The 25109-nt window shown below is 40.5% G+C and overlaps 1 protein-coding gene across 1 annotated transcript; it reads right to left on the bottom strand.

Annotated features, from left to right (window-relative positions):
• Window positions 1–13817: 13817 nt before the first annotated feature.
• On the bottom strand, window positions 13818–21409 carry LOC148040661 (DNA repair RAD52-like protein 2, chloroplastic). Its single transcript, XM_087660664.1, has 4 exons — window positions 20209–21409; window positions 19405–19442; window positions 15405–15499; window positions 13818–14373 (listed from the first exon to the last, which is right to left on the bottom strand). The coding sequence occupies exons 1-4, from the start codon at window positions 20583–20585 to the stop codon at window positions 14233–14235; spliced, it is 651 nt and encodes a 216-aa protein (XP_087516790.1). The 5' UTR covers window positions 20586–21409; the 3' UTR covers window positions 13818–14232.
• Window positions 21410–25109: the final 3700 nt, after the last annotated feature.

The following is a 25109-nucleotide window of genomic DNA, read 5'->3' as shown; positions in this document are numbered from 1 at the left end:
TGCCTACGTGCAAGAAGGCTTTGCCATGCAGGTGGGTGTACAAGCTGAAAAGTACCCCTGGACACCCCAAGCCAGCATACAAGGCTAGATTGGTAGCAAAGGGTTTTAAGCAGGAGCATGGTGTGGACTTTGATGAGGTCTTTTCTCCTATGGTTAAGATGACCACCCTGCGCTTAGTCCTGGCTTTGGTTTCTCAGCTTGACTTGGATTTATACCAGATGGATGTCAAGACGGCTTTGTTACATGGGGACTTGCATGATGAGATTTATATGGAGCAGCCTAAGGGTTTTGCAGAACCTGGCAGGGAGCACCTAGTGTGCAAATTTAAGAAAAGCCTTTATGGCTTGAAGCAGGCACGTAGGGAGTGGTATCATAAGTTTGATGCCTTTATGTAGTCACAGGGCTACAGCAGGAGTGCTATGGATCCGTGTCTTTACACGAAGAAAGCCCATGATGGTTCTTTATTGATTTTGGTACTCTATGTGGATGATATATTGATAGCAGGGAAAGCTCATGATGATCTAGATGCTCTTAAGGCTCAGCTCAAGAAGAGCTTTGAGATAAAAGATCTGGGACAAGCCTCTCATATACTTGGTATGCGTATTAGACGCGACAGGCATCAAGGACTCCTCTATTTGTCACAGAGGGAGTACATTCATAAAGTCCTTGAGTGCTTCCGCATGCAGGACGTAAAGCCTATTGGCTGTCCATTGCCTTCTTATGTGAAGGTATCACATGCTGATTGTCCACAGACAAATGAGTAGAGGGCCGAGATGGCCAAGATTCCCTATGCATCCGCAGTGGGTAGTCTTATGTATGCCATGATCGCCACAGGATGTCGTGAAGGGTATCATGCGGTACCTGAAGGGCACTGCAGATATGTGCATATGCTATGGTAGCCAGGATACAGGAGTTGTGGGGTACACTGACTCTGATTATGCAGGACATGCGGATAGTAGGAAGTCCACTTCCGGCTATGTATTCACCTATGCTGGAGGTGATGTTTCTTGGATGTCTAGGGTGCACAAATGCACGGCCCTTTCTACTACAGAGGCCGAGTATGTTGCAACCACTGAGGCTTGCAAGGAGGCCATTTGGTTGGGTCGTTTGGTTGCTGACATTGGTATTGATGCTACCCCTACACTACATTCGGATTCTATGAGTGCTATTCAATTAGCCAAGAATCTGGTCTTCCATGCGAAGACAAAACACATTGAGGTGAGGTATCACTTCATACATGGGGTCGTTGAGGACAAGTCTGTTGACCTTGTCAAGATCTCGACTGACCAGAATCCTGCAGATCTACTCACGAAAAGCCTCTCTACAGAGTGCTTTGCCTTCCTCGGGAGGTTGATGGGCGTTAGATGAGATGACGTCTTTCCTCATCCTATTGTACATGTGTACATGTTGTACTGTCTTTCTTCTTTTTTTCTGTTCACTCCTCCCTAGGGCAAATTCGCCTTTAAGTGGGAGGTTGTTGGGGGTAAAGGCGCCTCCACCTAGCCGCCCATGTATTACTACACTGACAGACACCGCCACTGCACACTGCAGGTGGCGGGCGCCCGTCATCATCACTTTATTCTTTATTCTTTTAGTGACAGTTTAAATAAAGGAAGGCCCGGTCACACATTGTGACTGTTGGAGTTCCCATTTCTTATCTCTCTCTTTCTTGCTCTTGCTCTCCCGCCATAGCTCTCAAGTGCAAGCTTCGATCCTTCTCTCCTTTCATAGTGGAAGAAAATCCAAAAGGTGGCTCTACATAGACTTCCTCCTCCAAATAATTGTTTAAACAAGAACTTTTGGCATCCATCGGATAGATAGGTCAACTATGGTGAGTAGTGAGGGCAATCAATAGACGAAATGATGTCAGCTGAGCAGTAGATGCAAAGGTTTCTTCATAGTCAATGCTGTGCTTTTGCCTGAAACCTTGCATTATAAGGTGAGCATTGTACTGTTCTAAAGTACCATCATTCTTTATCTTGGTCCTAGAAATACACTTCATCCCAATGTCTAATGATGATCCATCAATGTCCAATTACCATTTCCATCAATATTATCCAATTCCTTCTCCATGGCTTCATCCCGCAGAGGGGGCCTGGAGAGCCTCTTTCCAGCTATCCAACTTAGCATGTGCAATGTAATCAGCTATAAATAGTGATGCATATGAAGCCTGAGGGGTGGGGGAGGGACAAAAAGTGAGTTTTTTTAGCATGTTTTTTTTGGCAACCCCTCTATTCTTATTCCATATAGTTCACTTATTCTAGCCTTAGATGTACCCACCTCCACTTCCACTTCCACCACCGCCACTACTAGCTCTACCCCACCACCACCACCATCATTGCCTTCACCACCACCTTCATTCTCTCTCTCTCTCTCTCTCTCTCTCTCTCTCTCTCTCTCTCTCTCTCTCTCTCTCTCTCTCTCTCTCTCTCTCTCTCTCTCTCTCTCTCTATCTATCTATCTACATGTTAGTAGCTCATTCTCTCTGTCCCTCTCTCTCTTTCTCTCCTCTCTCCTCTTACGCAACACACAATCTCTCTCTCTCTCTCTCTCTCTCTCTCTCTCTCTCTCTCTCTCTCTCTCTCTCTCTCTCTCTCTCTCTCTCTCTCTCTCTCTCTCTCTCTCTCTCTACACAGTTCTTGAGCATATCAGAGCAGGGATTCATAGAGATTCTGAGATATATGCAGATCTATATGCCACATCGATTGAGAGTTCTTATTGGACAGCTCAGGGTATCATCACATCAGCTTATGATTGAGAGTGGCAGAGCCAGTGGCATCCCACGGGAGGAGAGGATATGCCCCCTTTGCAGATCAGAGGTGGAGAGTGAGGAGCAGAGTGAGGAGCATTTTGTTCTCAGATGCCCGGCATACTCAGAGTTGAGATCTAGATACACATTGAGCAGCTCACTTCAGGGATGTATGACTGATATGGATCAGAGATCATTTGGCCGTTTTTTGGGAGAGCCATGGCACATCAGAGAGCAGAGCACACAGCGGGTCCCAGTCAGAGAGGGGCCCACCCAGACGACTATTACACAGTTCTTTCAGACAGACAGAGTGAGAGCTACTATACCAGCCTCCAGCCAAACCTCCGAGCTCACACTACAGCAGGCTGAGGACCAGCGTACCGGACGCCGCACAAGGATCCGGGGGTTTCGAACCCCACAGCCACACCGACAGGAGATCCGAAGGATTCTTGATCTACATCGACAGCAGACTGAGATCCGACGACACTCGACACATTGGATCTCAGATCTCTAGTTTGCTCTTTCTCCACCGCTGATGTACCACATCCTGCATCCAGGAGGGATCACCTGCTATTAGCGACTTCGACGACTGCTACTACATCCCAGGATAGTATATCTCCCTGCATCTGTTACATATACACATCGCACCACTTTATCACAGTCGACAGTTGTTCCCCTATCACAGCCGACATTTGTTCCCCTTTTGTAGCCATTATCTGGAGTACCAGAGCTACATACGCACATACACATACACGACACTTATCACACTCACAGCACCGTATTTTCAGTTTCCAGTTTTTAGCTTTTCATTCAGCACTTTTATTTTGGATAGCTGGACCTCATCAGTTGTATCACAGTTTGTCTCATAGGCCAGTTTTGGTCTTTAGAAGACGTTAATATAACTTTCTTTCTTTCTTTCTTTCTCTCTCTCTCTCTCTCTCTCTCTCTCATGTTTGCAATATGGAAACATTTGTACAAGCACTCTAAATTGATAGAACTTGTATTACATTGGATTGTGATATGTGTTGCAATGAATAGTTCTCTCTTTACTTATATATATAATTTGCAACACAAAAGTATTTGTGCGAGTACTCTAGGTTTGACATAATTTAATATACATTGGATTATAATATGTGTCACCAATAAATAGTTCACTCTTTACATGTAATTCACACACGTACACACACATTTACAATATAAAATAATGTTTGCAAGTAATTCAGATTTAGATTTGTATTACATTGACCTCTGGCAAGTGTACTATTGTTCCACAAACTGATAGACAATGATAATAACAGATTTATCACAAATTTGATCATAGCTAGCCAAGTGAGGTATGTCTATATTTTCTCAACAAATAAAATGCATCTGCTCTAAGAATTAGCAGAGCCTTCACTTTGCTAGTCACACTATGGGGCGATATTAGAAAAGTTCTCTTTCCAAATATGAGATATAAGTCCTCTATGATAAGCATGGGTTGCTGTATAAACATGTCTATATTTGCATCCATTCTAAACATTTTTCTTTATACATGGCTCTAACAATCTCATTAAACATTGATTAAAAAATAAAAATTCATTATTAAAGATTGCACATTTGTGGATTATATTGTTGTGGTGGCAAGAAGGGATATTGATTGGTGAAAATAAGTATAAATTCGATGCTCAATCAATATGTTGAATGATGAGAGAGAGAGAGAGACCATCATCTTGATCTTTCATTGTGCATATCTTTGCTAGCTTGACATCATGTTGTTGTAATATTAATATTCTTAGGCTATAAAATATAATTATACTTAGTTCAAAAATCATATGTGTGTACATGTGTGTGTGCATGTATTAGGACTTCCAATATACACACATAAATACATGCACATATACATATGTATATATAGTTATCCTTCTTTGAACTAACATATGTGTGTATTTGTATGTGGGCATGTTAGAACTTCCAATATACATGCACCCATACACATGTATATATATTAATGAGAGAGAGGGAGAGAAAAAGATTTTTTTAGTGACAATAGTTTTTGAGTAAGAGAGAGATATAGAAACAAGTTCTTAATGACACACATGCACGTACAGGCATGCATGCATGCATGCATGCACACACACATACACATAGAGAGATAAATCAAGGTAGGTTTGTCTAGTGTATATTATAGAACTAAAGACATATCTTTAAAGGTTATTGCTTATACAAACTCTAATCCACCTTGACTAAGTAATTCATCAATGGTTTGCCTAGTCTTTAAAATAAAAATATATTCTAGATACTTTGAATGTAAGGAATTTCAATTGGAAGGGTAATAAGATTCAATGGAGAAGAGAGATAAAAATAAATTTTGGATGAGAGAGAGAGAGATGAGATAAAAATAATTTCTTGATGAGAGACAAGAAAGAGATATATTTTTAAAAATCATTGATAAGAGAGAATAAAAATAATGTGAAAAGTACTTTTGGATAGAGAGGTGCCTTTTTGAAATTAATGTAGTCCTAGCAGCCCAAGAGTAGTATTCTAGTATTATATAAGAAAGTGCTAGAAAATTTTGAAGCCAAAGAAGGGGGCGCTTCTTTGGCTTCAAAATTTTCTAGCACTCTCTCCTATAATACTACCTTGAACCCCTTCTTACATTAATAGTCTTGGATCTTTACACACATTCTCTCTCTCTCTCTCTCTCTCTCTCTCTCTCTCTCTCTCTCTCTCTCTCTCTCTCTCTCAATACTATAATATTAACTTTGGGCCTTTCTTACACATTAAGGGCTTTTATCAAAACACACACGCACACACACACACACACACACACACACTCTCTCTCTCTCTCTCTCTCTCTCTCTCTCTCTCTCTCTCTCTCTCTCTCTCTCTCTCTCTCTCTCTCTCTCTCTCTCTCTCTCTCTCTCTCTCTCTCTCTCTCTCTCTCTCTCTCTCTCTCTCTCTCTCTCTCTCTCTCTCTCTCTCTCTCTGTGGCTTTAAGAAATTCTAGCAAGTCTCCCCTATAATACCACAATACCACCTTTGGAATTCTTCTATATTAATAGCTTTGGACCCTTAACAAAACACATACACACATGCATGTTCTCTCTCTTTCTATATGTGAGTGTGTGTATGTGTGTGTATGTATGTGGACTATGTGGAATAAAACTCGAGGTTGCCAAAAAAAGCTTGCCCAAAAGCTCGCTCCAAAAGCTCACTTCTCGCACGCACTCGAGGGGTGAGCCAAGCAAATCTTATATATGGCCCTTTAAAGTGGAATCTGGCAATCCCCAAATCGTGCATATTTGTTGATACCAACAAGGTAAAGGGTCGCACCATAGAGGAGGCCTAGAAGCTGAAGTGTCTGCAGGAAGGTCAAGAGTAGATAGTAGACCCGATTCAGAAGGCACAATCTGAAGTGATGTGAGCAGAGCGGAGGACAAACTCCAATGTAGAAGACAGCACTATGTCCCTCTCATCAAAGACAACATCCCTCCTAAAATGATCACCTTGTTCATCAGAGGATCAAATAAACTATAGGCTTTCACTTTGGAAGAATATCCCACAAATATCAAGAGATCTACTCGAGGAATGAGCTCTCCTATCTTGTCATTTGGAATGTGTGTATGAGCAGGACTATCAAAAATTCTAAAGTGAGAAACAATAGGCCAAGAGCCAAAAATTCCACATGCAACGCCTTTTTAGGAACCACTGCAATTGGGAATTTGTTAAGAATGTACATTGTAATGTTAATAGCCTCAACCCAAAGGCACTCAAGAAGCTCTACAATGAATAGCATAGAGCATGCCATATTCATGACTGTCCTCGGTGCCTACCCTCTATGACTCCATTATGTGCAGGAGAGTTGGTAGAGGTGAGATGGCATGTAATGCCCTACTCCTATAGGAACTTCAAGAACTCATGGCAAGTAAACTCGTCACTAGAATCACTCCTCCTAGTACCCACACGAAGACCAGTTTGGTTATGCACCAACAGTACCCAAGCACTAAAATAAGTGAAGGCATCTGACTTGAGCTTGAGGAAGTACACCCACATGTACCTAGAGAAATAATTAATTATCAAAAAGAAGTACATCATGACATTCAAGGCCGCAATGGATGTGGAACCACAAATATTTACATGTATGAGCCTAAGGGGTTCCTCAACACATTAGTAGATTGCTAAGGAAAGGGTGTACGATGCTACTTACCTAGTTGACATGCTTTACATACCTCTCAAGATAGTTTTAGACATGGAAGGCCTTCAACCATCCCTAATATGGCAACTCATAAAGAGAGTCATAGCCAAGATGTCCTAAGTGAAAATGCCAAAGACACTCAAAGTCCGTGGGCTCCCATGTTGTAGCTAAGTCCTAGAAGCAATAGAACTTTAAATCATCAATAGTCGGCTTGGTAAGAAAATGGATCGTGTGGTAAAGGCCATTGGGTTATGCCTTGCCGTAAGCAATCATTGAACTATTCTGAGAGTCTAGGACCTCAAATACCCCAACTAGCAAATTTGCTAAATGGACAAGAAGTTCACCCCAAGCTTGGGGACATGATAAACATTATCCAACGAAGCTAGATTATTCGAACCCTAGTCAGTGGGAAAACTGACACAACCCTAGTACTGGCTACAGGGGCTTGGGAAATGAAAATGTCCTCTATGTGAATGAGACTCACATCCGATGTCTCTAAGGAGACAATGTAGGCCTCTGCAGACTAGCCTAACAAACCCTCTAGAGTTGAGTAGTTCACACTGACTATGATGGCTGGCTGGTGGTAGTGTGTGGATCTAACCTCACGACTACCCTGCTTCCCCTAGTATTGGGGGATATCCGATTGGAGTGCAATGGTTTGATTCTTGGATTTTGACTGTGTGCCTCTTGCCTTAGGTTGACACTTGTCATCATAATGGCCAGCCTTTTGACAATGTTGACAATACCTATTCTTCTTAGGTACATTTTTCCATCCAAGTTTAAGAGTAGATTGTGTAGTTCCTTACGATTCACTGGCTTTGTTTTGATTTTGATTTGAGTTTTGTTTGCCCTTGCCCTACTACCCCTTTTGAGAAGATGCAACAAGAGCCCCCTCTATTAAGAACGTGTTATGAAATTGATTGAACAACCATGCATAACGCATCTTTTGACACTCAAACTCATAAAATGTGGGCATTTGATGCTGTGAAATGACCTATTGCGCGGATTGGAAATATTTTCCTGGCAACTTGTCAAATACAAGGTAACTTAATCATCAAAGGACTTAGGAGCCCCAAAGGTTGAGAAATCAGCAAGAAGATGACAATACTCACCCAACTTGACTTTCAAGTCATCCTTGTCTACAATTTTAAAGTTTTGGAGCTCATGATCCAAATTGATGCAATGGCTCCTATCCCAAGCCACATAGCAATCAATCAAGTGTGCCAAATGCTCAGATGCTAAGTTGAAATGCTGAAGCTAAGCGTGAAACTCAAGCAATAAGCCTTGCATAAGCTCAACAATAGGAGAGGTAATAAGCTTTGCATAAGCTCAAAAATAGCAGAGGCATTACAAGCCTTCCTTGGGAGGATGACCTCATATGGAACAAGTACGAGATCAAATTGGGATTCCAATCCCTGCACTAAATCCCATAGGTTCTAAGTGTCTAAGGCATGCCTCATCAAGTTTGATCAAGTGGTGTAGTTTGACCCATTGAAATGGGTCGTGTCATTTTAAAAGCATGCTTGGAGGATGAGGATCTAGAAACCACATTTCTGTGCACATGGACAGGTGGGGTAGGGTGGTGGTGGTGGTGGATAAGGAGGGGGTAATGGTGGATAGCCAGAAATAGGTTGTTGATGTCCAATGAGTGCCGATTGATGCAAAGATACTAAAACTACCATAGGTCCATATGGTACCATAGGTGGAGGCATTGGGACACGATAGCCCTGTCCAAATGTCAGTTGGGGTACAACATAATGACTGGTTGACCCACTAGGTAATGCCAAGGAGGAAAACTGCGGTACCAAACGATCAACACTCGAGTATGTCTAGGATGCACTCCTAGAGGGATAACCCGAAAGTGTGTGTGGGAGGTCCAGCCTCTGTCACAAGTACACCACCCCAAAATAGGTATGTAGAGGTCCTAAAGGTTGTGCCTAAATATGCAAAACCCCCTAGTGTGATGTGTGGTGGTAAATGTGGTACACTTAATGGGAGTGAAAAGGAAGATGCAGCAAAAGATGAGCAAGGGATGGGGGTGGAAACCCAAATGGATTAATAGGTGTTGTTGTGGAAAATATGGTTGGTTCTTTTTGTCCATTAAATGCATTAGATGAAGATGCACCTACTCCAAATTAACCATGAGAAATAAAATCATTTGAAGGAAAAGGAAGGGAAGGAATACTTATACATTCTTCTTTTAGATTTTTACTTATTTTGAGTTGATAAAGAAATACATATCTTTCTCATTACTCAAAAACCAAAGTTATTTTGAAGCGTCCCTTCTTCACAAGCATTCCTCGATCCAAGAGAAAATACAGAATCGGTTGGCATAGAATCTACAATAATGGGGTTCATACCTTGCATTGGAGAAAAGAAGTCACATGGAAGTGGTGTGTAATCTGAGCCAAGTTTCACTTGCGAATGGCCAATCCATAGTGGAGATTCCGAAGGTCTTGCAAGATCATTAGTTTTGTGCACTGAATCTAAAGGAGGTAACTCAGGCTTACCTTCAACCTCTTGCTGACACCTATACATAAGGATGAGATCATACTCAGTGATGGAAATTTGATATGGTCTATGGACTCTATGATAGTCTGATGGTTCTCCATTCATGTCAGATCATGCAATAACAAGCTAGGAGGCCCACTCCTAATCGTTTCTAACCATGTTTGGACATGGAGACTAGAGTGGTGGCATGAATGGGTTCGAATTCATCTGACCCTTTTGTTGTTCCTGCTTCTACAGATGAGCTTCCTTATCAAAGGCCAAGGTTTCTCAGAGAGTACCTAGCTTTCAAACCATGTGAAGAAATGCTCTAAATGTAGAAAACAAAAACCATTCATACAACAAAGCATAAACTAATAAACACAAAGCGCAATTAGGCTTAGGGTAACTCAAAGACAATGAACACAATGCATAATGAAGTGAATGACTACTAAATATACAATTCTCATGCAGCAAACACACTATGCCTTGAATATTGAACCTCGAACTCTCGTATCTTTAGAATCAATGCAAAGGTTATGAGCTAGAGAATGTGTCGTACTCCAAACCGATCCTGAAACATAGCAAGGTAGCCTCCGTGTTGCAAACACTAGCAAACACATCCAAAGAGGGTGGATCTGATGATGCAGACAAGCAATGAGGAGAGAGAAAAACCAAAAATGCAGGTACTCAAGGAGAAAATTTGGGCAACAGCTTGAAACAGTAGATGACTATGCAAGTATAAGTGAGCTAGAGGAGAGAGAAACTCAGCAAATGCAAGAACAAGATGATGGTGATAGTGTATGATTGATGGTGATAGCTCTAACTAATTACATTAGAAATGCAAGCTTCAAACATTAGGCAACAGCTCCAGGGTACCAGACGACAACTCCTAGATGCACATGATAGCTCAAGGCTACATGTAATAGCTCAGAGGTGGAGATGAGGCCAAAGTTAAGCATCAGATGACTCTCACATGGTAGCATATAGTAAGGGGAAGGTCCAATCACGATGTCCTCTACGAATGGAGTGTGGGCAGTAGAGATACGACTCTTGAAACCTACAAAAACAAGATTAAGGGAGAATAGTGGGTTGCATGCTTATTTATAAAAATTTTGAGGCATCCAAATTAGGGTTTTGCATATGCAACACAGTAATTCTCCTAGGATCACATTTCTTTTTAAAATAATAATGTTTATTCATTATTTAAGCATGTTTTTGGGGCAATTTAATTCAAAGAGTAATGCATTTTTAGCCAACACATCCATCATTGTGTGGCATCACTGCAACTTTGGGTTCTATGTACCCATCGTAAATTTAGATTGCATGGTTTTTGGGGCTTTTTAAGTTACACTTCAACCTCAAGATGAGCCTAAGCTTCAACAAGTACTTCATTATCAATTGGAGCATGAATACTCTCTCTACATCTTTTCAGGGCCATATGAATAGTCTTCTTGAGATACGATCTTTATATGCACATGCAAATGGCATTTAAAACACATTTCTATTGTTGCTCAAGATAGAATAAGAGTGTAGCATTTCTCACAAATTTTCTTGAGTCATTCCAAAGTCATTTTGATCTTTGAATTGCCTCTAGGATTTAAATGATAGGAACCAAGGCTAGAATGTGTTTTGAAGGAGGGCAAGGGGCAAGGGGTTGTAGGACTGTGAATGAACTTTGCAAGAGTGTAACACTTGATGTTTGTTGTGAGGACAAAATGGTGTTAGCAAAATAAGTGCTAATAGGAGAATATGCTAGAGAAGATTACAAACAGCATAATTTTCAAAGCTTCAAATGCATTGAATGGTTAGAATCCTCACAAAGAGTAGATTAAGATCCTTCACAACCTTGGCCTCTCTCATAGAGATTCAAATCCATGGTTTTCTACCAAATAGGGAAGGTTTAAATAGATGGTGGGGGAAAAAGAGCCTCACATGTTTTCTCTTGGACCTCACTTTTTTGTAGCATTCTATTTTAATATTATCCTTGTTGAGCGTGCCCTTAACTAAAAAATCACGCCCTTCTTTTAGCTCTTCTATTTTTTCTAAAAGACTAAATTCGAATTTATTTTTCTATTCTTAATTTTTTTTTCTCTTCCCCCATAATTTTATTCAATCCAAAGGTTTTTCCTCTTATTACTTTGTAGGTAAGGCTTAGTGCATCCCCCATATCAGATTAATAAGCCATAAATTTTACATTGACTAATTTTTCGAGGCAAACACATCTAGGCCGTCAGTTTTACTTTAAATTATCTATTTTAAAATGTGCAAGTTTTTTTGTGTTTTAGTATTACAAGTTAAATGTTCTTAAGTACACTTGCATTTAACATTGTGTAACTGTGCAAATGTCAAAAGAACACATTTTAATAATGAATTCACTTGTTCAACATTTTTCACACATTAATTAACTTGTTTTTGAGACACACATGGTCTATTGAATTTAATTGCCTAAGGGGACATCATACTACCTAAGTGACCATACTATTGCATTGGCCACCTCTTCTAATAATATTGCATTACTACTATCCTACCAAAGGCTTGTTCATATTGCCCACTACTAGCTTTCAATGACTCCATCTGCTTCTTTGCCCATGCTATTGTTATTGGCAAAGATGCAACATCTAGTAGTTTGTAGGAATACTATTGTACTTTATCAATTAGACTTTCACATGCTATACTTACAATGTTGATTTTCTTTGTGCTTCAATGTTGAGTCTGAGTTTACATTGTCTAGCTTGTAAAGAAGCAATTTTAGATGCTTGCATTGTTTTCCTTACTATTGTTACAATGCGACACAAGCCCCCGAAGTACATAATCTAGCATACACAGTGTCACTTACATAATATCATGAAATTCATGCACATAAAGTTGTGTATCACAAAATTTGCACATAAATAGTTAGTGCATAAACATTGCTAAGATATGTATGAAGCTTCTGGAAACATAAAAGCACATTTTAGTTTAGTATACCTTGAATGCATGTTACACTTGAAACTATAGTGATATATTTTGAGACTTGAGAGATTGGAAAGTTTATAAGCGAAGCAAAGGTAGCCCACATAGCAATATGGCACACAAGTTCTATTTACACATGAATACATGCATATATTTGTTTACTGCAAATAGAAGCATTGATTTCTTTGTTGTGATGGGTGGACCTATACTTTTTGTTGTGGCTAAGGTACTAGCCGAAGCACCAAATTATGCATAGCCCTTATGACACTAATGTCAACTTTCCAAGTTTCCTAAACTTTTGCACTTTTTATTTTTCATTTAAGTAAAAGTTACTCTTAAGAATAGAGGGGTGTGTGTGTGCGCGCGCACGCGCGTGCGCCCACGCGGGCGTGCGTGCATGTACATGAAGTCAACACAATATCAAAGTTATTTCCTACATGTGACAATAGAGGGATTCATCATCAAGCCAACATACATGGAGGTCCACCTCCCATGGAATATACAGTGCTATAGGACAAATACGAACATCATCACACTAACTTAGGACATCATCACACTAGCTCAAGATTGAGACAAGATGATATGCATGTCTAAGGATGCATACATTTACTAGTCATGTGACTAAGAGGTTGAGTCTAAGGACTTTATTTGTAGCTATATTGTATATTATGAGATCATAAGGAGATTTCATTGCTTTTCTCACTAGGGATTTGGGCCTCTCCATAAGGTGTAGTACAAAGAGCAAAGATGCCTGGGACTACTCTCAATGGAGCTCCAAGCATATAAAGAGAAGCTTCTAAGGAGCAAGACAAAGACAAGGGTTGAGTCAATGAGCGCGAGTTCTTTTACAATTTTTTCCAATACTACCTTCAAAGCTAGCTCACTAGATCTATCACTACAACACCACCACACCATCCACAAGTCAAAGGAGTTGCAGTAGGCCAAGCAACCACACTTCATAGAGCATAACCACCACCATGTCTCACCATGCCCAACATCCTTGCCTCTTATAGTTCAAGCCATCATCACTTACCATGAAAAGTGAGTATCTCCCTTAGTGAACTCAATATCTTGGGCCACTCCATGACAAGTATTCTTACCTAGAGGAGAGTACATTGTTTATAAAGAGTCTTATTGATCAAGGTGGGATCCCATAGGTTGACCAAAGGATCATCTAGAGATCATTTTGTACATGATGGTAGCTTATACTTGCAACAGACATAGTCAATCATTTTCATTTTCAATTGTTCTTCAATTACTATGGCATGGTTAGATATACTTGCTTCTTTGTCTCACAAGCTATTTTGGCTTTTTGGACACACACACACTCACACACACACACACACCCCACACTAAATGCTAGTGATTGAGAGAGACGTTTGTGTACACGTGTACACCAAATTTTAAAAGAATAATCAATTGAATTACTTGAATGCTTTTTGCACAAGAATATGGCTTGTGAAAATGAAATAACTACACTAGATAATATTGCAAACCAACAATTAGGACTAACAACTTCAAAATGGATATTACTTAAATACAAAAATGAATCAACACCAAGCTCTTTCGAGTCACAAACACATACAAGCCCAACTAACACACAAGGGCCTTGCTTACTCTTTCATCCCAACTACTTATAAAAAATATGCAAGGCTTACTTATGACACTACAATTCCTTCAAATGAGAAGCTAGACTACATGTATAGCTCTTGATGTATATATTCACTCTAGACATGTCTACCCTAGGTAGATAGCAAGTTATTATAACCATTGTATGTAGAGGTGCCTTGAGACAACCTCATTGCCCTTCTTCATGGTGCAAGTACCTTACATAAGCTCAAGCAAATGCCATTGCCTTGAGACAACCTCATTGCCCTCCTTCATGGTGCAAGTATAGTCCTAAACCAAACCTTGCACAAGCTCGAACAAATGCCATTGCCTCCGCCTTTTGAGTAGGATCCTCAAATGCATCTAGTGTAGAAACAGTGCCGGAAGCCTCTCTAAATGCCTATGTCAAATATACAAAACACATTTTATGCCAATCATGTCCAAAATGACAAAGTGCTTGTATATAAAATTGAAATTGTGACCATAATTTTAAAAAACAATTAAACTAATATTCAAAAAGAGCATGTATTTACATTCTTCTAGACTTCGTATTTCCACTCATTTTTATCCCTCTCCATACCTAAAATTAGCTAAATCTTCAATTGAAAAGGTGTTTGACAATCAAATTGCATCTCACAAAAAGTGATGACAAGGAAAATTTCCAAAAATAGATTTGCACACTAGATTTTGACGCAAAACACATTATTGCTTAACTTTTTATTTGGAAAATAAAAGTTAAACAATAGTTTTTCACATTGTGGAACTTACTTTTCTATTATTGATGGCCCTTAGACCTCAAGAATGATGGTAACAAACAATCAACTTTTTGTGGGTTTTAAGGTTGACAAAGAAATTCTAGTTAAAAACAAATATTCGATATATAGTATGCACTTAAACCCCCTACCCCCACCAAAAAAAAAAAAAAAAACTTCCATGTTTTTGGTACAAGTGTGCCTTATATGCACATTATGTGCAAGTACAAGGGTGCTATATATTTTAATATATTGTGCCATACAAATCCTAGTTTTATTGTGAAAACCCAATGGGATATTCACTGGTAGCATCTTGAAGTTGTGATTGTTTTTTTGGTTTATTTTGCAACAAAGTTATTATTGAGTTTGAATGTTGAAAGTCTAGATATGGAGAATTGCTTCAGGCAGCCATTCTTGTTTCCACACATATAAATGGACATGGGGATGTATTCTTTGTGGTTGGCGAGAGGGAAAAACAGCCACCAACAAATATAAATGGAACAAATCACAATAAGTACATAAGACTATAGGAACCACCCACAACACCTACACTTGAAACAACAATGATCAGACATACGATTCCATGGTTTTATCCAAGCGAGGAAGAAGCGACGCACGAGAGTGCAGTTTTCTAACAGATGAGAGCAAAGTCTTGGGAAGGATAATGCAAGAAGTTTACCTCTCCATCGGATCCTCTTATTGTGACTCGATAGATGACTGTGACGAACTTCCCATCCGCGGAAAACGTGATGTCTCGCACTTCACCACACCAACCTACAAACACCAAACAACCATACCTCGTCAGGCCGTTTCCATGGAGAAGATAACCTGCACATCGCTAACAAGCCCCCTCTTGGCAAGTTGATTCTCGCCTACTACAACCATTCGCATGCACTGGAACTTCTTGTAATCTGTGGATACACTGAGCCCCATTCTACTTTCAAAGCTGATCTTGCAAATTGCAAGGTCCATAAGACAAAACTATACAACTTCCTCACACTAGATGGAGCAGCCAGAGTGAGTTGGTGACCAGCAGGAAGGAGGTTGCATCTAAGGATGTGGCAGTCACCCTGCCTGCTTAGTTTCCCTCCCCCATGCGTGACATCTTTTATTTTAGTTTACTTAGTTCATCGCTGCATGAGACTTTGACATGGAAGGAGTTGATCCCTCCAGTACTGGAGCAGGAGGCTTGACATGCTGAGACCTTTGATACATCTGAGGCAATCACCAAAGCCTTTTTACAACAGTGCATCTAGTGGGGAAGCAAAGTGGAAAGGGAAGGGGAAGTAGGATGAGAGCAGCTGCAGCACTAGCCATAGAGACTGCGTCTATGCCCTATATGGTGCAGAGCAGGTTGCGTCAGCTTCTTTGGAGCCAATGCCTTGGTTGGTGGATAGTGAAGACCTTTGCATTCCCAGGTTAGATTCCAATCTCCTCTCCATCTATACTATTGCTCAATCAGCATTATAAGCTCATGCCCTTGGTACAAGAGATCCTCAAAGAGGGGCCTTCTTTTCCATGTCATTTATGGCCACTTGCATTGCAAAGCCTTGCAAGCAAGCCAATTGCATGCATCTGGTTGAGGGGTTACCAAAGCACTTTTACTGGCGCGTTGTCTCAATTGCACACAAGGCAAGCATCATAGAGAACTACTACTGCTCTTGAGCTTGTACATATAGACTTGTGCGTTCCATCTTTTGGGCCAGGCTATCTGCCTCATATTGCTTATTGATGACTTCTCCAGACACATTTGGGCTTTCTTCTCCTTGAAGCTCGACTCAAAGGCATGTGAACTTGATCTTGGCTCTAGGCATGACACGCATAGCATTAGTAGTGTAAGACATGGGCAAGGCCTTGGTATTTATCATTCCTATGGTTAGAAATGTGAAACTTTTCGGCCAAAAGTTTGGTTTGTTAGGTTAATGTGAAAGTCAGGAGCAAAGTTTGAGTAGGGCCTTCAAAAATATCAATAGTTTGGACAGCCAATAGTGAAACTTTTGCTATCTAGACTTATTGGGGTTCAAACAAATCATCAAACTTGAGTTATTTCCTCACTCAAACTAATTGTTTGAGAAGTGTATGAGATGGGCCAACTGTTTGTCCATGCTATGCTTTTAGATAGTGCATATTAAGGATAAATAGAATGTATTGGCTGATGCTCTCTCAATCAAACCACAAGTGTTAGCAGTGTGTATGGCATATCATTATGAGTTAGATGAGATAAAGATACAGCATGCAAAGGACGAGGATTTTGCAATAGTTGATAATTGATTGTCCAAATGAATGCCAACAGGGGCATAGAGACATTGATGCTTCAACAAAAGCAGTGTAGACTCACTTTTTATTGGCTAGCTTTGACATTGTTAGCACTTCGGTCATTTTTGTCCATTGCATGCAACCAAACACATTTAGTCCACCTAAACATCGTAGTCCACACTGAGGGATTTCTATATGTAGACCCTATTGCTGCCTTATCTCTTGCCCTTTTCTCCCCGGTGGGCCAACCTACCCCCAACCAAAAAAAACACACACACAAAGTCCAAGGAAAATCCTTCTCCAGGGAAGATAATTATCGCCTCTATACTCTTGGTAGGTTATTTGGGCAGGCGACAAGCACCCATTGACCAATGCCCTAGTTGCACTGGGTGGAACATCTCCAGGTAAAAGGGGTGAGCTTTGCTTGGCAATCCCTCATTAATTTTGGGCTTGGGAGGGGGTGTTAAGCTAAAAAGTTGCGTTGACATTAAACATTTCATTAAGCTCATTAAACAACCCCAAAACTCAAATGCACAAGTATGCTTCAATGTACCTACCATGTGCTTCGATGTGTCATAAGCAAACCCTAAACTTTGGTCAATTCTATCTCTATAGATAGAAAGCATGCTAGGCCACTTGCATCCTTTTCCATCCCCAATATCTCCAATCTGCCCATCACTAACTGTTGGAGACCATCTAAAGGCTGCCCGCACATGATTCATTCCAGAGCTGTTACAGCCATCACTCCCGCCCTCTTTGTCACTAGATCTAGCCCTTGTTAACAAAGAGTTTCTAGCTGCTGCCACCTTGCTCATCAAGACCTTGTTGATTGCTGTACTCACATCTAAACAGGCCACCCTGCTGCTGTTCATCACCTAGAGTCTTCTACACAACTATTGTAGACTGCCCAACCTGCTATCGTTCCCTGCTGCCTGTCACCATTAGTCATGCCAGTTATGTTTTGAGTTTTACAACACTTTTCAGCATCAGCCTGATCTGCGTTTCTATTTCAGCATGTCATTCTTGAGTTTTACAACACTTTTTAGCATTAGCTCGCTCTGTATTTTGCACTTTACAACAGATCTTTTTTGAGTTTTCAGCACTTCCCTACATCATCATCTACTCTGACTGGTAGTTACCACATTCAAGACGTGTCTTCAATGGACAACACACACAACTGTTGCAAGCCATCCAACCTGCTGTCCTTCACTACTGCCTGTCATCATCAATCATATGTCAAGCTGTGTTTTGAGTTTTACAGCACTTTTCAGCATCAGCCTGATCTGCATTTGCCTGTACAGTGGGTTATTTTTCCGTTTTACAACATTTTTTAACATCTAACTGATCTGCTTTTGCATATACAGCAAATCATCTTTGAGTTTTCAGCACATTTCTAACATCATCCTCTGCTCCAATTGGTGTGTCTACTGCTGCACTGCTCAATATCAGTCAAATGCAGCCCTACTTCGATATTGACTGATGTCTACCTGCTCACATCTGGGATCCATGCAAGTGACAACACACTCTTCACTGTTGGTGGCATCTCAGACTCCTCCTTAAGCTCTGCATATCCCAAACCACCTCTATGAAAAGTCCCTAACTAATGTGCTCTGCCCTTTGCTTTGAGCTACCTCCCTTGGTTCAGCTCCTTCTGCAGTTCGCAATGCTCCATGTTGATTATTCATTCACTGAACCTCACTTATTCATTGAGTTCATTATCATTTTATTTCCATCTCTGAGCATTCCTTTGTTAGTCGTGTTGTTTGTGGCCTCTCTCTCTCTCTCTGTTAGCCCTAGTGTATTCTCACACAATTGTTGACCCTGAACTCGATGTAGCATACCATGAGAAATAATGCAACAACATCTAGTAGAGTTGATAATGATTGTTTCTAAAGCCTACCAACACCTAAATCAAAAAACGGCCATGTTGACATCATCTTGCACTTTGAACACTTTTTCAGTACTAAAAGAAAGTGCCAAGTACACCTGCAGATGGTAGATTCTATGGAGCCATTCATGTGCATGATAAGCCACTATCTGCTTCATCTTCTGAAGAGAAGCAATTTATGAATGATCAATGAGATGCTATGTTTCCTTTTGAGAAAGTAAAAGGCTTGTAAAATTTGATGCTCAAAACAAAACTATATGAACTTCATATGCCGGAGCACTTTTGAGGTTGTTATTAGTAGATACATATGCATAAAAGACAAAACAATGACAGAGCTGCACAAACCAAAAAGCAAGATATTCTTGCAAAGATGAGGGGAATCTAAAAACATGCATGTAAACAGTTGATCCCAATAAGTTAGCACTTGAACGAGTAATCGATCAAATGGATTGACAGTTAGCAAGTCTTAAACTAACCTGGAGCATTAGCCCCTAGCACAAATGTATGTAAAGATTGGAAAGCAGTGTCAACTAACCTGGAGCATAAAAGCTAAGCATTCGATTTGCTTGATACCTACAGAAAAATCATATGATGAGACTCAAATCTGGTTATAATGAAGGATCCTATTGCAGTTCAAACTTGTCCAAGCTAGTGGGTCAATTTACATGAGCTTTTGCAACATTATGAGAAGCTGAGAATGCTATGGCTTTTAGCTGCATCTATAGGTGAACTGACATGTTCAAAACACAGTGTAAAACCTGCCAAACATGATTTTGTGAAGAATTTGATGATTAAAAACCATCAACGAGTAGATGCGTCAACAATTTTGGAAAAAGAAAACACCTGACAATCATCAAGCGGTTTTCAAAGGAAAAGTTCACACAAATGATTTTGTCAAGATTTTAATTATTTGAAATAACTAACCCACAAATCCGTCAAGAAAATTTAAACAAGGTCATAAAATTTCAATTTGGCCTGCCATGAAACTCCACGACGACGATGATTCATGGGTAGAGGCCTAACTTAAAGGAGCAATTGGAAAGAAAAGAGAGAACATAATGTTTGAGGTGAATCACTCACAAAACTTTATGTATATATATAACAAGTAGTCATGACTGGAGGACTGTGCACACTGCAGCTATTAATTCATTTCGAATTTTACGGAAAACCACTCCAATTAACTCTTTTTTTCTTGCCTTTGGCAGGCCCTCATAACCCAGAAAGAAAGGGGGCAGTTTTATGTTTAAAATAAACAATAGCTTCCTATCATTTCCCTTATTACTGGATCATAATCCAAAAATCTAAAAAGTCACAGCTATACGAGAAATAAATTAAGTACCAGGGAATGTATTTCTGATGAAGCATGCCTGCCTTGTCCTTGAGAACTTGATCAGGGATCCTTTTGTTCAAGTCACGAAGGATCTCGGCAAGAGGCCGCATCATGAAGGAAGAGCCTGAAGAAGCCTCCAAGGGGGCTGCATAGCTGGAGTTGGAACTGGCAAGCATCATCCGGCCGCTCTCATCGGCATTAACCTTCATGAATTTGGGGTTCCGAGAAAACTGAGAGGCGAATGAAGGTGCATGCTTGCTGGGGAAGGCCGCACAGGAAAGAGAAGAGAAAGATGAGGGTTTGGGCTTCAAGGGGCAGAGATCAGGCATCAAAGAGGATGAGGCGAGAGAGGAGAGGGAGGAGGCTTTCTGGATCAATAGCTCCATGTTTTCTTCTGTAATGAGTGTGAGAGACAGAGGGTGATCGTTTCTCTTAGTTAGGGAGATTGAAAAATCAGAGTTAAAAGAAACAGGGCAGGCAAGCTGAAGTTCAGAAACAGAGCGTGCAAGATGCAAATCTAGAAACAGAGCATGCAAGATGTCAGTTCAAAAACAAAGCAAGCAAGATCTAAGGTAAGAAAACAGGATCAAAAAATAGAGCAGGAAAAATACAACTGAAAAACAGAGCATGCAAGTTTAAATTAAAAGCAGAGCCTGCAATGTCTCAGCAAGAAACGGAGCGTTCCAAGATCTGAGAAGAAAAAACTGTGCATGCAAGAAAATTTCAATAAAAGACACCATGCAAGATATAGGCAAACAGGAGCTTTGCTTGGATCGCCCAACAGGCTGTTTCGGGTAATGAAGCTTACAGAATTGACAGAAAGGAGGATTCAAGGAAGCGATAAGTTTGTCGGGTACAGAGAAGCACCAGAAGAAGAGGCATGGATGGTTGTTGGGCCTTCTTACCTCCCTTCCTTCCTTGGTTTCTTTTTTCTTTTGACAGGTGAAGTGTAATAATAAGAATAAGAAGAATCCTGCGGTTGGTGTAGTGCGTGTTGGATTACACCTTCGGCATTGACGGAAGAGTCACAGAGACATTTCAAACGAGAAGCTCTCACCACTCGCTTTTGGTTTCTCTCTCTCTCTCTCTCTCTCTCTCTCTCTCTCTCTCTCTCTCTCATGAGATCATCAAGCCGTGGCCCTGTCACACCGTGCAAAAATCAGTAAGGAATCGTGAGTGAGGAGAGTGTGATAAATTAGAGGCAGTGTGACCGGATAGAATGAGGGGTGATGTTTGAAAGGCCAGAGGGATTGGTCGCTGGTGTTAGTTAGAGAGGCAAGCAAGCTGTAGCTGGTCACAAAATGGGGTGTTGAATTCGTCACCAGTCAAAAGTTGGCGCCGCAGCAGCGTCATAAATGTTTGCGGAGTCAAGGCCGAACCTCATGCTGTAGCTGCCTGGGCAAAGCCCGCCGGCCCGCCCTCTAGGCTCTCTCTCGCCAGATGCTTGCCAGTTGCCATTGCTTTGCACGTCCAGGGGTCCATGCCAAGTGTTCAAATGGAAAGCATTTTCCATAGCAGGTAGAAAAACCTTCGCCTCAAAATTTTTGGAGGGATTTTTACATTAAATTGTTTTTCTTGAGTTTATAGCTTTCAAAACATTTAAAGTTTTATATTCTCTTTTTAAAGTTTTGAGAGTAAAATTTTTGCAACTCATTTTACATTAAACCTTGGTTTTTTCTAAACTATAATTCAAGTCGGATCATGTTCAATGGCAGCAAAATGTAGGTGGGTCCCCTAAATTCAAAAATCGAAATGGACCCGCGACAAACCGACATGTCATATTATGCATCGATAGACAAGGTTCATTAAAAACATATAACAAACCAAAAGCCTCCACTTTTGCTGTTGCACATGATGGATATTCATCTTAGGCCCCTTAAACAAACTTGCATTGGGGTTCCCCAAAAAGAGGTCGTCTATTTGCGAGACAATTACAACAACTATACTACATTATTATCTTATTTGTGACAAAGGAAAGACTCGAGCCTCCAAAGCCTTCTCGAACCTCAAAAGATTTTCCAAACCTAAATCATATTCTAAGAGAGAGAGAGTAGAGTAGAGTAGTTTATTATCGTCCACGAAAGGCCAAATTATGACCTATGGGACCTTTCCACATATACAATGATTCTCCTCCCCTGTGGTAGGAAAGGGTAGCTACGATGAGAGAACGATCTATGCGCCCAAATGTCTACAAATAAAAGCTTTCTGCAGCTTCTCAATCTCATTCCATGCAGATGAGGAGATGCTCCCTCCCCACACTTCCACTTCATATAATACTGTCTGTAGAACATATGCATCAAAAATCATACAACGTATTTTCTAGCATTTAGTATCTATACAGCTACAATCATTTTCAAAGTGATAATACTTGCTCTTTCATGCTGCTAATCATCGTTCCACACATGTATGCCATCTGTGGTCTGCAAATATCTCAATCCCCAAGTATTTGAAAGTAGATACTACCTCTATAGATTGTCCCGCATAGTGTACTTTTGGTGGGGTCTTTGATTGCTTGGTACACATAGCCATTAGCTTTGTTTTTGTTACATTCATCGTCAAACCACTACCTTGACAAAACCGTTCAAGAATCTCCATGAACTGTTGCATACGTTCCCCAGTATATGTAAAGAAAACCACATCATATGCATAAAGCAGGAGCAAGATGGCAAACATACCAATATGCAGGCTTTTGGCTTTCTCTTTATTCATAGCCATGAGAAGTATTTCCTCTAGCTTATCAATGCATAAACCAAATAATGTAGGGGAGAGCAGGCAACCTTGTTTGACTCCCATATTACTCTCAAATACTTGTGACAGCTCGTCGCAACCTCTAAGGCGGCACACCACTCGTTGATATATCATGTAAATTCCCATGCATAGATCATTTAGGACCCCTAATTCTTGCATTCGTTGCCATAAGCCAACCCTTAGTACGGTGTCAAAAGCCTTCTTAAAATCCACAAAACAACAATACAAGGTTACTCCCTCGAGCCGACTCTCATCCATAAGCATACGTAAAGTAACCAAATGGTCTGTGGTGTTATGATCAGGACGAAAACCTGCTTGTCCATAAGCTCGTTTGTTATTACTTTCTGCCCATTTACTCAATTGCATTTCCAAGATAGTGCTTAATAGCTTTGCCATGGCTGAACTGACCATAATCGTGTGGTAGTTTGTGAGCAAATTGTGATCTCCTCCCTTATACAACAGTTGTATCAAATTCTCCTGCCATTCTTGGGGAAAACCATATGCAAAAGCATGATGTAACACATGCAACATAGACAGTCTCGTCTCCTTTGTTGTCCATTTCAACATCTCTACATTCAACAACAAAGTATCACATGCTTTTCCATTAGCCATCTTGTTGAGGGCTGCCTCCAATGTTTCTAAAGTGAATAGAGCACTAAATGGTTGCGTATGTACATCACATTTGATGGGTTGTACCCCTTTATGCATGTAAAGTTCTGTAACATATGATAGTATGTCAACATTTGTAAAATCCCCCATAACACTTGACCGTTTGGTTTGAAATTTTCTCCGTGCTTGCCTTGGACATTTCTCAAACTCGCTAGCATCTTCACTTTCTTTCGCCACTGCATATCATCGTCGCTTTTTACGTGTGAGAGCATTATATCGTTTTTCCGCCTCACTTTTTCAGCTTTTTATGTGCAGCCTTACATTCATCATCAAACCATTTCTTGCATGGCAATCCTTTGACATTTTTGTGACTACTCTTTGGTTTTCCAAAGACTTCTATAGTCGTATTTAACATTGCATCTCTCAAATCATCCCATGTGCTCCTAGTAAGATTGCTCATAAGACTATCCAGGTGACCAGCATATGCTTATTTCTTACCTACATCAATACGGAATGCACCAGTACAACCTACTGTGTCCCTTGCATGTCCTACCTAGTGGCAAATATCAAGTGTCAAGCCCAAAGCTATAATATGATCCGATTCTGGATGTTTTTCACCTAACCAAAGCTCTCTGATCATGCATAAATCATTCATGTGTACCATTGCATAGTCTACCACACTGGAACCTCCAATAGCTAAGTATCACGTGTATCCTTCAGTATCGGGAAACAATTCATACCATTCAATATCGGCATGTGCAAACCATTAACCATATCCCTCAAAGCACGTCCATGAGCATTAATGTCTATATCCTTAGACTGCCTACACCAACATGCATCTACATCCACAACCTCTTCCTTGTCTAGCTCATTACATGCTATGGGCTGAAATTGCATGTGTCCAATTTGCGCATTTAAGTGACCTAAGACCATCACATTTCCTTGTTGCATATACATGCATGCATCCATACTCAAATCTTCAAAAGGTTCTTGCGAATCCACTTCATGTCGTGCATAGAAGGGGGACTCCTTATGTGGAATGTAACATCCCGCAATGTACATCGATGTAGTGTGCTTGAGCATAATCCATATATACCACTTATTTCAATCTACTTTACATACATCAATCATTCCTTCCATATGACATTTGTATATACATGCAACTCCTCCTTGCCCTCTTTTTCCTACATGTGGTTGATATGCGCTATGAATTATGTACCCTAGGATATCCGGAATTCTACATGTCTCCTGCTCCCATGTCTCGGCGAGGAACACAATGTCAGCATCACCAACCATAGCATTAATGCTTTCACCTTTATGCCATGGAAACCCTCTGCAATTCCAAAACAACACCTTCACGAGCGTGCAGCTCCTATGGGTCGTGCATCCCTATGCATCCTTTGAAGTGTTATCACTAGATTTCTTTTGCTTATTGTATTGCTTTCAATGTTCCTCCTGTTGCCTTGGGGGTGTGATCCTCATTTACATAAAAATATGTTCCCTCGAGGTATACTCGACTATTGTCTAAAAGTATAGTTCTCTTACATGCATCC

This window comes from Lygodium microphyllum, chromosome 2 (assembly GCF_053477565.2).
Source record: "Lygodium microphyllum isolate KBCC chromosome 2, Lygodium_microphyllum_v1.1.10, whole genome shotgun sequence".
NCBI lineage: Eukaryota > Viridiplantae > Streptophyta > Polypodiopsida > Schizaeales > Lygodiaceae > Lygodium > Lygodium microphyllum.
This window is presented reverse-complemented; position numbering and strand designations above follow the sequence as displayed.

Coding starts and splice junctions, on each gene's coding strand:
- LOC148040661 (XM_087660664.1), bottom strand. CDS start 20,585: ATGGAGCTATTGATCCAGAAAGCCTCCTCCCTCTCCTCTCTCGCCTCA. Junction 19,443..20,208: donor CATCAGAAATACATTCCCTG/GTACTTAATTTA, acceptor ATTTTTCTGTAG/GTATCAAGCAAATCGAATGC. Junction 14,374..15,404: donor TAAGAGGATCCGATGGAGAG/GTAAACTTCTTG, acceptor TATTTGACATAG/GCATTTAGAGAGGCTTCCGG.